The sequence below is a fragment of the Mesoplodon mirus genome (assembly GCF_964341445.2).
Source record: "Mesoplodon mirus genome assembly, chromosome: 6".
Lineage (NCBI taxonomy): Eukaryota > Metazoa > Chordata > Mammalia > Artiodactyla > Ziphiidae > Mesoplodon > Mesoplodon mirus.
In genome coordinates this window covers 73,885,086-73,900,007 of record NC_138982.1, presented here as the reverse complement: position 1 = coordinate 73,900,007, position 14,922 = coordinate 73,885,086, and the positions used below count along the sequence as shown (strand labels likewise).

Below are 14,922 nucleotides of genomic sequence, written 5' to 3'. Positions count from 1 at the left end.
GTTCATGGTGAGAGTTCTCTTCCTGGCTCGCAGACAGCCACCTCCTTTTTGTGTTCTCACATGGTGGAGAGTCCTGGTGTCTCTTCCTCTTATAATTACACCACTTCCATCAGACCAAGCCTCCACCCTTATGACTTCACTTAGCCTTAATCACCTCCTTAAAGGCCCTCCCTCCAATACAGACACACAGGGGAGCGGGGGGTTTAGGGCTTCAACATATGAATTTGGGGCACACAATCTAGTCCATAGCAGGGGATATAATTAACAGTGTAAGCACAGGAAGGAACCTTAAAAATCTGCATTTCTCAAACGTTTCTATACATTATAATCAGCTGAATATTTGCTGACAATTCCACAGTCCACCCCACACTCCATATCAATTAAATCACATTCTCTGGGGTCGAGACACAGGCATCCATACTTTTTAGAAGCTGCACAGGTAATTCTAGTGTGCATACAAGTTTGGAAAACACTACTATAAATCCTGATTGAATCAGTTCTGTTAGATATTTCAATGTAGTTTTTGGCTGAAAATGATAAGCTTAGAATCAAAAGGATTATTATATTATATTATATTATTAATATTATATTATATTATATTAATATAGTATATACCATATATAACATAAAATACATTGTATATATGTATATATATGAAGTATACATACATATATAGTACTTTACATACATACTGCATACATATATAGTGTTTTATTGCATAATTATACCAACATTTATCATATGTGCAGTTGGGCATTTTTGTTCCCACTTTAAGGCCACTACAAATAGTTCTGTTATGAACATTCTAGTACCTGACCCTTAGCGAATATATATTTTTCTGTTACATACTTTGGGATATATACATTGGGGTAACATTGCTGGGTCATAGGATATGCACATTTTCAGCGTTAGTAGACACCCAGGAATACTTATTTTAAAATAACTTCTCCCATGATTTTGATACATAGCAGAGACTGTGAACAGCTGCCCTCGAACTGACTATGCCTGCCTCTTCTCCATCTCCTATTTTCTCTTTAGCTACACGTTCACAGCCACTTCCCTACGCAGCCTAACAAGCGCACAGAGATCTCAGAACCATAGCAGCCTTGTCCTCTCCAGGTTCCACTGTTCTAGGGCTCGGCCAGGAGCCTACATCTCGGACAAGGAAAGACCTGGTCAACAAGAGAGAAAGCAGACCCTGAGTCTTCAAATTCTGGAGGCCTGCTGCTCAGTTCCTCTCCTATCCCATCTCCACAAGAATGCAGGGTTCCTCTTGCTCCCCCAGAACCTGTGGTCCTTACTCTTCTCCCTCTTATGTTTCTATTCCTTGACCCACCCCAGGCATTTATATCTAGTTCTGGTTTTGTCAAGGCCAGTGGCTCCTTTTTTTGCCCTCCTAGAGTTTTATCTCCCTTGCCCCCTGGTTTTGGGGACCCTTGTAGCCCTAGCTGATAAGCCCCTCTATTCTACAGTCTCTATTTGTCTCCATGAGTTCTCATTGCTCATCTTCTACCAGGGAAAATCCAAACAAACAAGGGTATTTCAGAGTTGTCAACTCTAATGCACTCAGGTTACATTTTTCATCTTGTCTGACATTTGCTGGAGCTGTAATTTCTTCTGAATGTGCCTCTTCCTTGTCTTTCATCATCAGTTCCCTAGTTGAAAAGAGCATGTATAACCTCTGGATCAAATCAGTGGTGGTCCCAGAACTGTTGCTCTGACCGTTCCCTAATTCAAAGAACTGCTGCTGCTGGGAATCTAATTCACCCAAAGTCTCACTGTTCTCCATCTCTATTTCATATACATCAGGAAGAAGGCTGAAAAACAGAAAAACGATGAAAAAATATGTTAACCAAGTCCCTTTCAGGATTCAGTGTAGACGCAGACAGATAATGTAACAGGAATCAATTTTATGCATGTTATTGGAATAGTCCAAATGCAGTTTGTGGATGAAATTTGACTGAGGGGCAACTTTTTAATTCCAAAGGGAAATTAGACATTTGTGCCCATGGTTTAGGGCTCCAAATCAATATTATTTTCATCACTGAATTTTTACTGAGTACTTAGGGTTGGACTTTGCAAAATCAAACTTAAACAAATTCTTCCTGCCAGTCTCCATATGGGTTCTGTTTTTGAAACAGCAAACGTTTTTGTTGCTGCTTTGTGAGTTTTTCTTTTTCATCTTTTTCTTCTGCTCTAAAACTATTACATCTAACCTTTGATATTATATGTTTTCTGTTTTAACAGTACCCAATATTTGAATGATATTATATAGCTACTAATAAGGCATTAATAGGGGTCTCATTTTTCATAAAAGCTACAAAATTGGAAACATGGTTCTTTCGAATATGGATCATATTCTATGTACTGTTAACACCAGATCTGTGGTGTGTCACAAATCAGGAACATTTAAAACACAACCGCCCCCACACACACCCATACACCCCACAACCAAACTTGCATCCTGAAAACTAAAATGCCATTTCTTTCAAATTATTTTCTTAAGGACTGTTTCCAGTGGTAGTATTACCCAAATTGTGAATTTGTCAACTCACAATACAATATTTTCTGTGCCACCATTTTCTGGGTTGGGAGAGGTGATGTTAACACATTTGGGTCTCATATCTGCAGGGGAATATTTGTTGATGGCACCTGGAGAGAGAGTGGGTGGTTAGTCTAAATTTTACCCTTCCACATTCTATCACCCAAAGTCAGTTCATCTTTTCCTGTGGTTGGAGGTGTTTCCAAGAGCAAGTTAATTTTATAAGGAACTCAGCAAAATATGTGCCTTCTGACTTTGCAATACCTTGTTGGCAAAGTCAGTGAGATATAGCAGTGATTGAGTCAAAAATCCTCATGCTCTGTGTGTCACAAGCTTGCAATATAATTCAAAGATATCTCTTATTCCCTTATAACATCTGGTTCTCTCACTCGAAAAGGAAGTTATTTCTAGAAAACAGTATTAACTATTGAAATTGTCTGCCCTATTTATCTTGAGGTTGGAAGAAGGCATCATTTTTTTTTTGCAAGTGACAAGCTTGCCACTAAATATAAATCCTGAGTGCCAAGATGCTGAGAGTTCCATGAGCCCTGGGCTTTATGAGTGCCAGAAAAATCTGCATCTCTCTGATTCCCCATTAAACTTGCAGGAGCTACAGACAACCATTCAGGGTGGCCCCTATCACACTCCTAATTCCCGGCACAGACCCGGACTTGCTTGATGCTACAAGCTCTTAGGTTTGCTACTATAATCATGTCTGGAATTACAGCACATGGACAGAGACTGGGCAGCCTCTCTCAAATGCCTACTGTGAAAAGACTCCCTTAAACCCCTTGCCTGGCTGTGCCTGAGCCAGCTGTCTGAGACAGAGGCTCTAGAAGAGATTTGTCCCCATGGCTCTTAAGAATTCAAGTCAGAAGCAAAGTTGATTTACAGTGACAAGATGAAACAGAAGTCCTTGGAGTGGGTGGAGGGTGGTGGCAGTGGGGTATTATGTATTACAGTGATACCACTGTAATACTTTATTGAAGCTTTAGTAATTGATGTATAGTTTAATGGATAAGAGCACAGCCCTGGGGTCAGAATGCATAGGATTGAGTCTAGAATTTGCCAACTATTAACTGTCAGCTTTTGAGCAGTTGATTTAATGTCTGTGAACCTCAGTTTTCTCACTTATAAAATGGGGATACTACTACTTTCCTTAGAGGGTTATCCTGAGGATTATATGATACAATCCTTTAAAAAACTTGGCACATAGTAAACACAGATTAGGGTTAAAAGACACTTTTCACTTTCTGGCAAAGACCCTGACAGTGGGACAGCAGAGCTCAAGGTCAGTAGGACCTGGGATTTTCTCTGTGGTTTTCTCATTGCCTCCTACTCACACCTAGACTCCACCACTCTTGACTGAAGTGAGAATCATGTTACTAAGTCAACTGGTGGATTGTGCAAAGAGGTATCTATTGCAAAAGCAACAGAAGAGAAAAACTTTAATGACTTACGTCTGATTGAATGAACAAAAGGCTTTACAAATTTGACGATATAGTTCAAATCTGGCTTGTGGGTTCGGCCAAGCTGGACTAAGTGATGATCCAGTGGGTGTCTGGCTAATTCTTCTAATTCCTTGTCATTGTGTAGAGGACCAAAGGAAAACACAAATATGGAGTAGCCCTGACACTTGGCTCCAGAGATACATTTCTTAAGACTCCCCTGCCTAAAGGGTTGGTTTCACCCGCAGATATAACAAAGATAACTTCGTTTTTCCTCAGGTTGGGGGTTCCTACATAGACATTGTCAATTGTCCACTGTAGGGCATGGCCAATAAAAACATCTCCATTGAGCTGTTGAAGGGAGTCTTGGAGATGATGTTTCATTTGGTGTATATTGTTATAAGTAACCAAATCAAATTCTAGGTAGATGGGGCTTTCTTCTGTGTTGGGCATATAGCCTGGAGGAGAGTATGTCAGGACTGCCACTCTGTCTCCCAAGGTGGAGGTCAGTGGATCTGGGGCCAAGTGAAAGTAATCAAGCACTGAGGTTATAAAAGCTTTCACTTCCTTAAATTCATCATTTCCTATTCTTTGGGAAGCATCTAGGAGAAAAGCCACATCCATGTAATATTCTTGAGGAGAGGCATCTCTGAGTTCATAAGTAAGACTTGGTTCTTCTTTTCTGCCATGGCTTTCCTGTCCTGCAACAGAATAACTCAAGTCACTATTTTTAGTAGAAGGAAAACCTTGAAACTCTTGGCCAAGAATGGCAATACACAGCATGAGGTGTTGTCATACTTCATTCCCACACCCATGGCATACGTTACTAATCAATATCAGTACTTGTTCCCAGATGCATTCTCTAAGTACATCTCTACACAGTGTGTGGAGAGCCATTACCACTTGACAGGTATTATCACATGTGAAGAAACCTATTTGCTACCCCATCTCTGATCTTTGTCAAAGGATTGATGGATCCTCCAGCTATTTTCATATGCAAGGTGAAAAACATACAGCGATTTTTAGCACATGCCACATGGTTACAAAATTTGGAGTACATACTGCATGAGATTTCATTATATGTAATGACCCCAAGAGAAAAGTAAATATGTCAAAGACACATTTATTGATGACATCTTTATATACATGCTTAAAATATGCACCATAGTATGATGTCATGAGAAGAAGTATAAATGCTGACTTTAGAGTCCAAATTCTGTGTAAGACATGACATACTCTAAGACCTTGGTACTCAAAGTACCAGTCTACAAACAGCTTATTGGCCCATGACAAGATAAGAAACTTGCACCATGATATAAGTCAACTACATCACTAAGCACACACATTATTTCATTTCATTTTATTTTATTTATTTATTTTTTGTATCAAGACCTTCTCAAGGAAGGAAACAATGCCCCAGTTACACTCTGATGCTACCTTCTTATCTTGATGGAGGCCAGCACTTCAAGTGGCTCTGCTCTAAAGGGTCATGAAACCATGTCTACAATCATGGGGACGATGGCTGGTTGGTGAGGTCACAACAGGAAATGCCAGCTCAGAAAGACAGGAGGACGTGGTCAATGTTCTTTTTTTTTCTATGAAGGAAGTATGTTTGAGAACCTAATCAAGCAAGAAGTAGATTCCTAACTGGCAAAAACTTATTACTGTCCAATTGTGCTTGGCCCATTATTCATGTTTTGCATCTATTACTTTATTTAATCCTCACAGCAACCACCCTCACAAATGAATTGATTAACCTGTATAAATGCCACAAAAGTTTAATATTGAAATAGAATGCAGAAAAACAACACACAAATACTATCAGATGACTTCTGAATGCTCAATGATCTCTGCATTCCTGGGGTAAACTCCACATTATCTTTTTTTATTTATTGTAGGATTTTTTTCTGACAAATAACATTTGTATATATTTAAAGTGTACAACGTTCATCAAAAAGTATACAAATAAGAAATGCTAGAGAGAGTCTGGAGAAAAAGGAACCCTCCTACATTGCCAGTGGGAATGTAAATGGGTGCAGCCATTATGGAGAACAGTATGAAAGTTCTTTAAAAAACTAAACATAGAACTACCATATGATCCAGTGATCCTACTCCTGGGCATATATCTGGAGAAAACTATAATTCAAAAGGATACGTGCACCCCAATGTTCATAACAGCACTATTTACAATAACCAAGACATGGAAGCAGCCTAAGTGTCCATTGACAGATGAATGGATAAAGAAAATGTGGTATATATACACAATAGAACAGTACTCAGCCATAAAAAAGAATAAAATAATGCCACTTGCAGCAACATGGATGGATCTAGAGATGATCATACTTAGTGAAGTAAGTCAGACAGAGAAAGACAAACATCATATGATATTGCTTATATGTGGAATCTAAAAAAATGACACAAATGAACTTATTTACAAAAACAGAAATAGACTCACAGGCACAGAAAAGAAACTTATGGTTACCAAAGGGGAAAGGGAGGGGGGAGGGATAAATTAGGAGTTTGGGATTAACATATACCCACTACTATATGTAAAATAGATAACCAACAAGGCCTATTGTATAGCACAGGGAACTATACTCAATATCTTGTAATAACCTATACTAGAAAAGGATTTTTAAAAGAATATATAGATATACATATATATGTATGTATAACTGAATTACTTTGATGTACACCTGAAGCTAACACAACATTGTGAATCAACTATATTTCAATAAAAAAATTTAAAAATTGAATGAAAAAAATTAATAATAAAGTGTATAATATTTTGATATAAGTATACCTTGTATAATGATTGCCACATCAAGCTAAAATTGTTGGATTTGATTTGCTAACATTTTGTTTAGAATTTTTGCATCTATGTTCACGAGGAATGTTGGTCTGTAGGTTCCTTTTCTTGTAATGTATTTGTCTGGTTTTGGCCTCAAAGAATGAGTTTGGAAGCATTCCTTCCTATTTAATATTCTGGAAGAGTTTATGCAGAATTGGTATTATTTCTTCCTTAAATGTTTTGTTGAAGTCACTAGTGAAGTCATCTGGGCCTGGAGTTTTCTTTATGGAAAGTTTTGAACTACAAATTCAATTTCTTTAATAGGTTTAGGAATACTTAGGTTACTTCTCCTTGAGTGAGGCTTGGTAATTCATGCATTGCAACTAATTTGCCTATTTCACTTAAAATGTCTAACTTATAGGTAAAAACTGCTTATAATATTCCCTGATTATCCTTTTAATATCTGTAGAATATTTCTCCTCTCTCATTCCTGATATTGGCAATTTGTGTTTTCTCTTTTTTACTGGTGAGTTTGACTATGGGTTTATCAATTTAATTGATCTTATCAAAAATCCACTTTTGGTTTTATTGATTTTCTCTTTTCTATTTCATTGAGTTCTGCTTTAATTTTATTACTTCCTTTCTTCTCCTTACCTTAGGTTTAACTTGTTCTTCTTTTTCTAATTTCTTAAGATGAAAGTTGAGGTCATTGATTTGAAACCTTTCTTCTTTATCATTATAGGCATTTAATGCTATGAATGACATCCTGCTTTAGTAGACAGTACTGCTTTAGTGGAATCTTACAAAGTCTAGTATATTGTGATTTTATTTTCATTCATTTCAAAATACTTGCTAATTTCCCCTTTGCTTTTTTCTTTGACCATGGATTATTTAGAAGTGCTTTATTTAGTTTCCAAATACTTGGGGATTTTTCAAAGATCTTCTTACTATTGATTTCAACTTAATTCTGTTTTGGTCAGAGAATATACTTGGAATGATTTGAAACCTTTCAAATTTTGAGAATTGTTTTATGGTCTACAGTATGGTCTATCTTGGTAAATGTTTCACATGTACTTGAAAAGAATGTGTATTTGCTATTTTGTGTGCAGTGTTCTGTTAATATCAATTAGGACAGATTAACTGATACTGTTGTTCTGGTCTATGATATTACTGCTGATTTTCTGTCTATTCTTTTGTCAGTTATTGAGAGAGGTCTTGAAACCCACTGAGGGTCTTTTTTTTTTTTCTTAAGTCTTTATTCTCCTTGAGTTTTATTTTGGATAATTTCTATGGCTACATCTTCAAGGTCACTAGTCTTTTCTTTTATCAAATCTAATTTCCCATTAATCCCATCCAGCATATTGTTCATCCTAGGCACTGCAGCTTTCACCTCTACAAATTCTATTTAATTTTTTTTTTTTTTTACATTTTCCATGTCTCTACTTAACTTTTTAACATATGGAGTATAGTAACAATAACTGTTTTAATTTCTTCATTACTTCTAACATCTTTGTCAGTTCTGATTTGGTTTTGAGTGATTGTGGTTTTGATGATGGGTTCTTTCTGCTTTTTATGCCAGACATTATGAAATTTGCCTTGTTAGATATGGGATAGTTTTATATTCTTATAAATACCCATATGACTTGTTTTGGGAGGCAGTCAAGTTACATGAAAACGGTTTGATCTTTTTGGGTCTTGCTGTTATGATTTGTTAGGTATGTCCAGAGTGGTACTTAATTTAAGGCTACTTATTCCCCACTACTGAAGCAAGACCTTCCTGAATTTTCTTCCCAGTACTCTATGAATTATGAGTTTTTCCAGTCTCGCTGGTGGTAACAGGCACTATCCCTGGCCCTGTGAGCAATGGGCATTATCCTCTAATCCTTTCAGAAGAATGTTCCCCCATGCTCTGGTCATTTCCTCAATGCTCGTGCTATCAGCACTCTGATGAATGATGAAGAGGCATCCTCTGCAGAGTTCTGGGTTTTGCTCTCTGAACAGCTCTCTCCTCTCTGGTGTTCTGTCCTGTGAATTCTTACCACCTTGGTCTCCCTGGACTCTCAGCTCTGCTTCCTCATCTCAAGGAGTGCACTGGGTTCCACCTGAATTCCCCTTCCTGAACCATGGCCTGGAAACTCTCTCTTGGCAGTAAGCATGAGAAATCATAGGGTTCATCTCATTGGTTTCTCATCTCTCAGAGATCATTTTATTTCCTGAAGTCCAGTGTCCTGACAATTGTTGTTTCATTTCATGTATATATATATATATATATATATATATTTTTTTCTTTTGGTTATTTCAATTGGTAGGTAAATCCAGTTCCTGTTACTTCACCTTGGGCATTTCTAATACATGAGAACTAACCATCTTGCTTGAGATATTCCTATGTTCTCTCCCTTCTTATGAAGGACTAAGAACTGGTCATTAATGTACCAGACTTTTCCTTTATCAGTACATTCATAGTTATTGAACAGGATATTACATTTCATGAGCTGTTTGAAATCTATGCACCTCCAATCCTCCACCAAGAACCTAGTTTCAAATTCTTAGAATTTTTGATAAATATCAAGATTCTTAATTGCTAAATATAAAACTGGAAGTGCAGACAAAAGCATAAATATATTTGTCTATGTAATGGATGCTATATAATATACTTTAGCCCTAAAATACTGCCAAAACCTCTTCTAGAGTTCTTGGCAATAGTGTATGAGGATGTGTGAAGATTAGTTAAATGGACATTTCTTTCCTTTTGAGTTTACAATCCTGGAATTTACTAATCATTACCTGCTCTGCCACCAGGATCTCCATTTTGGCTTTTTAAAAAAGGACAATCAACACACTTTGTTAAAACATAAGGAAAAGTATTTCATAAATGTTCTGGTAGAAGAGGAAGGGGTAGAAATGAAAAAAGAGAAATTACAACTGATATCACAGAGATACAAAACATCATGAGATACTACAATCAATAGTTATGTCATACATACTACTATATATAAAATAGATAGCTAATAAAGACCTACTATATCACACAGGGAACTCTACTCAATACTCTGTAATGACCTATATGGAAAAATAATCTAAAAAAAGAGTGGATACATGTATACATATAACTGATTCACTTTGCTGTACAGAAGAAAGTAACACAACATTGTAAATCAACTATACTCCAATAAAAATTAAAGAAAAAAAAACAGTTACATGTCAACAAATTAGACAACCTAGAAGAAATGGATAAATTTCTAGAAACATATAATCTTCCAAGACTGAATCAGAAAAAAATATACAGTCTGAACAGAGTGGTCACTAGTAGTAAAATTGAATTAGTAATCAAAAAGCTCCCAGCAAACAAATGTCCAGAACTGATCAGGTTCATAGGGGAATTCTACCAAACTTACAACAAAGTGCTAATACCTATCCTTCTCAAACTATTCCAAAAAATTGAAGAGGAGGGAACACTCCCAAGTTCATTCCAGGAGGCCAAAATTACCCTGATACCAAAGCCAGAAAAAGACACTACAAAAAAAAGAAAATTACAGGCCAATATCTCTGATGAATATACATGCAAAAATTCTCAACAAAATAGTAGCAAACCTAATTCAACAATATATAAAAAGGATCATACACCATGATCAAGTGGGATTTATGCCAGGGATGCAACAATGGCTCAATATTCACAAATCAATCAGTGTGATACACCACATTAACAAAAGGAAGGACAAAAATCACATGACCACCTCAAAAACATTTGACAAAATTCAACATACACTCATGATAAAAACTTTATAGCACAGGGAACTACCCTCAATATTTTGTAATAACCTATACGGGAAAAGAATCTGAAAAAAAATCTGTATATATGTATACAACATACACACACACACACATAAGTGAATCAGTTTGATCTACACCTGAAAATAACACAACACTGTAAATCAACTATACTTCAATTTAAAAAAATAAAGTAAAAGCAAACAAAACAAAACAAAGCAAAAAATGTGGGTATGCAGGAAACATATCTTAACATAATAAAGGTCATTTATGACAAAGCCACAGCTAACATCATATGCAACGATGAAAAGCTGATAGGTTTTACTCTAAATTCAGGAATAAGACAAGGATACTCACTCTTGCCACTTCTATTTAACATAGTATTGGAAATCCTAGTGACAGTAATAGGGCAAGAAAAAGAAATAAAAGGCATCCAAATTGGAAGGGAAGAAGTAAAATTGTCTCAGTTTGTAGATGACAATATACTATATATGGAAAACTCTAAAGTCTCCAACAAAAAACCATTAGAACTAATAAATGAATTCAGTAAAGTTGCATGATACAAGATTAATACACAGAAATCTGTTGCTTTTCTATACACTAATAATGAACTATCAGAAAGAGAAAGCAAGAAAACAATCCTGTTTAAAATCACATCAAAAAGAATAAAATACCTAGGAATAAACTTAACCATGGAGGTGAAAGACCTATACTTTGAAAACTATAAAATATTGTTGAATGAAGGAAATTAAAGATGATACAAATAAATGGAAAGATAGCCCATGTTTGTGGATTAGAAGAATTAATATTGTTAAAATGTCCACACTATCCAAAGCAATCTATGGATTTAATGCAATCTCTACCAAAATATCTATGACATTTTTCACAAAACTAAAACAAATCATCCTAAAATTCATGTGAAACCACAAAACATCCTGAAGAGCAAAAGCAATATTGAGAAAAAAGGGACAAAGCTGGAGATACCACCATCCCCGACTTCAGACTATACTACAAAGCTACAATAATCAAAACAGCAAGGTACTGGCACAAAAACAGACACATAGATCAATGGAACAGAATAGAGAGCCCAGAAATAAGCCCACATACTTATGGTTAATTAATCTACAACAGAGGAGGCAAGAATATACAATGGAGAAAAGAGCCTCTTCAATAAGTGGTACTGGGAAAACTGGACAGCTACATGTAAAACAATGAAATTAGAAAATTTCCTCATACCATATACTAAAATAAACTCAAAATGGATTAAACACTTCAATGTAAGACAGAAACCACAAAATTCCTACAAGAGAACATAGACGAAACACTCTTTGACATAAATTGTAGCAATACTTTTTTGGATCTGGCTCCTAAGGCAAAGAAAAAAGAAAGCAAAAATAAAGAAATGGGACCTAATGAAACTTAAAAGCTTTTGCACAGCAAAGGAAACCATCAACAAAACAAAAATACAACTTACTGAATGGGAGAAAATATTTGCAAATGATATGATTGATAAGGGGTTAATATTCAACATATATAAAGGGCTCGTAGAACATGTTATCAAAAAAACAACCCAATCAAAAAAAGAGCAGAAGACCTGAAGAGACCTTTTTTACAAAGAAGACATACAGATAGATGGCCAACAGGCATATGAAAAGATGATCAACATTGTTAGTCATCAGAGAAATACAGATCAAAACCACAGTGAGATATCACTTCACACCTCTCATAATAGTCATCATCAAAAAGTCACAAATAACAACTGCTGGTGAGGATGTGAAGAAAAGAGAACCGTCCTACACTATTGGTGGGAATGTAAATTGGTGCAGCCACTATGGAAAACGGTATGGAGCTTCCACACACAAAAAAACTAGAAACAGAACTACCATATGATCCAGCAATCCCACTCCTGGGTATGTATCTGAGGAAAGTGAAGACACTAATTTGAAAAGATACATTAGACTTTGTATGATACATGAGATTTTGTACACACACCTCTCCATTTCACACTGCCAACCCAGGCCTGTCTGGTGAGGTCACTGGCCCAATGTTCATAGCAGCATTATTTACAATAGCAAAGATATGGAAGCAAATTAAGTGTCCACCATCTGAAGAATGGATAAAGAAGACATTTTATATATATGTGTATATATATATATATATATATATATATATATATATATATATATATATACACACACACACACAATGAAATATTACTCAGCCATAAAGGAAGAATGAAAATTTGCCATTTGCAACAACATAGATGAACATGGAGGATACCATGCTTAGTGAAATAAGTCATACAAAGACAAATATTGTATGTTTTTACTTTTATGTGGAATCTAAAAAATAAAAAAATAAATGAATGTAATGAAACAAACTCACAGATACAGAGAACAAACCAGTGGTTACCAGTGAAGAGAGGGAAAGGGGAAGGGGCAAGATAGACGTAGGGGATTAAGAGGTACAAACTACTATGTATAAAGTAAATAAGCTAAAAGGATATATTGTACAACACAGGGAAGATAGCAAATATTTTATAATAACTTTAAATGAAATATAATCTATAAAAATATTGAACCACTACGTTGTACAACTGAAACTAATATAATATTGTAAATAAACTATACTTCATTAAAAGAAGAGGAAGGGTTGACTTAGCATGTTAGTGAAATATTTTTTCATACATTGCCCACACCAGAAATAGTACTCTTTTTTTTTTCCAGTTTTCTCTTTATAAATGAGCAAAATCTCAATCCTTTTCCAAAGTACCCAGCAGAACTATTTTCTAAAGAGGTATATTTTACCTTCAACATCTCTAAAAATAGGTTCTCTACCCATTACGGGATTAGCATGAGAATCAAAGAAGTTAAATGCTAAACTTTAAAATTTAGTCAAACACTAAATAATCACCTATGATTATTCTGCTTTGAGTCTAAATTATCTTATTAGGAAAGATTGGGCCTTTAAAAACATTTTCCTTCAAGAAAATCTGGCAGAAGTGTGGATAAAGTTTACCCACAGCTCAGAGTAATGCTATGCATTTTCTGGAAATGTCACCATACCAAATTCTTATCTCCAACTCTGTGGAAGAATTTCCTCAGAATGGCAGAGGAGGAAGGGCTTGCTCACTTGTTATGACTTGAAAGGAATGAGGGATGCAGCTGGATTTCCAGGGAAGTGCCCCTAGGGATTAGCCTAATTTCAGCTGAGATTTAAGCCACAGGGCCAGGTGTGCTCCAGTAACTTTTGGGAGAAGCAGAGGTGGAAGGGAATTGAGGGAGATTGAGCCATCTGGACTGGGATTACATACGCTGTGGAGCTATGGTGTTTGTGAGAAATCTCAAGATATGCATGAGTTATCTTGTGGTCTGCCTTGGAATTTGTACAGGGGCCAAAATTAGCCATGTGTTCTCTATAGGCAAGCTACATGGACAAATGTGGTTACTTTATATGTACATTTCTGTCCACAAGGACTGCAGCAGATATTTTTCAAGTTAACCTTTTTTATGACTTCCTATGAGTCTGGCAATGCTTTCTTTTTCAATTTTTCCATTTTCTCAGTATTGAACTGAGCATCCAGGATGCTTCAGGTCTTGTGCTCAGCTCCATGCTTATCTCCTCTCATTTAATATTCCACACAGCACTATAAGGATGAAATTATCATTGTGCCCATTTTACAGATGAGCAAGCTGAGGCTTGGAGGGGGCAAATGACTTGGTCAAGAAAAGACAGCCTGTAAGTGGTAGAGGCAGGATTTGCACCCAGCTCTGTGTAACACCTTCAGAAGAACTGCTCATCAGATTTGAGGGTGGAACAGACACATTAAGGGACACATTAGCCACCTTGCCAAAGGCCCAGGACCTGGTTTGAAGAACAAGGTTCTCAGTCAATGCTATTCCTAATGATTGAAGCTACTAAAGAAAGTTTTCTTCCAAAAGTAGGCAGTTAAATAAAATTTGCAGTATTTTCTTCTTTAGTCATTATGGAACAGTGGTTATGAGCAGAACCTTAGGAGTTTGAGGTGAGTCTATACCATTTGTTAGCTCTGTGATTCTGAGTCTCTCCCATGCCTCTGTTACATTATCTAAAAAATTATAAAATTGTTATAATAAACTATAACCTTATAAGGTTTTTGAGAGAATTAAATAAAAATTTCACAGTGCCTAGCATATCCTAAGCACTCTATAAATATATGTTTTAGAAGGAAAAAAACATAGAAAAGTCTCAGATATCTGAAAATCCTACCCATGATACTATATTCTGTAAACCAGAATTTCCCAAAAATGCAAAGTCAGCTGATATTAGTGGAACACAACGGACACGCGTACAAGCTCATTCTGTTGCATTTACACATACTTTAACTGCAGAGG

The 14,922-nt window shown here is 36.0% G+C and overlaps 1 protein-coding gene across 1 annotated transcript in view; it reads right to left on the bottom strand.

Annotated features, from left to right (window-relative positions):
- Positions 1 to 1,495: 1,495 nt before the first annotated feature.
- Positions 1,496 to 14,922, bottom strand: part of COL6A5 (collagen type VI alpha 5 chain) — a gene marked incomplete at both ends in the record, with an annotated part of 103,201 nt that continues 89,774 nt past the window's right edge. The window contains 4 exon segments of the mRNA XM_082624344.1: positions 1,496 to 1,817; positions 2,556 to 2,652; positions 4,003 to 4,185; positions 4,188 to 4,691. Of these exon segments, the coding sequence (XP_082480470.1) occupies positions 1,496 to 1,817; positions 2,556 to 2,652; positions 4,003 to 4,185; positions 4,188 to 4,691 (1,106 nt within the window).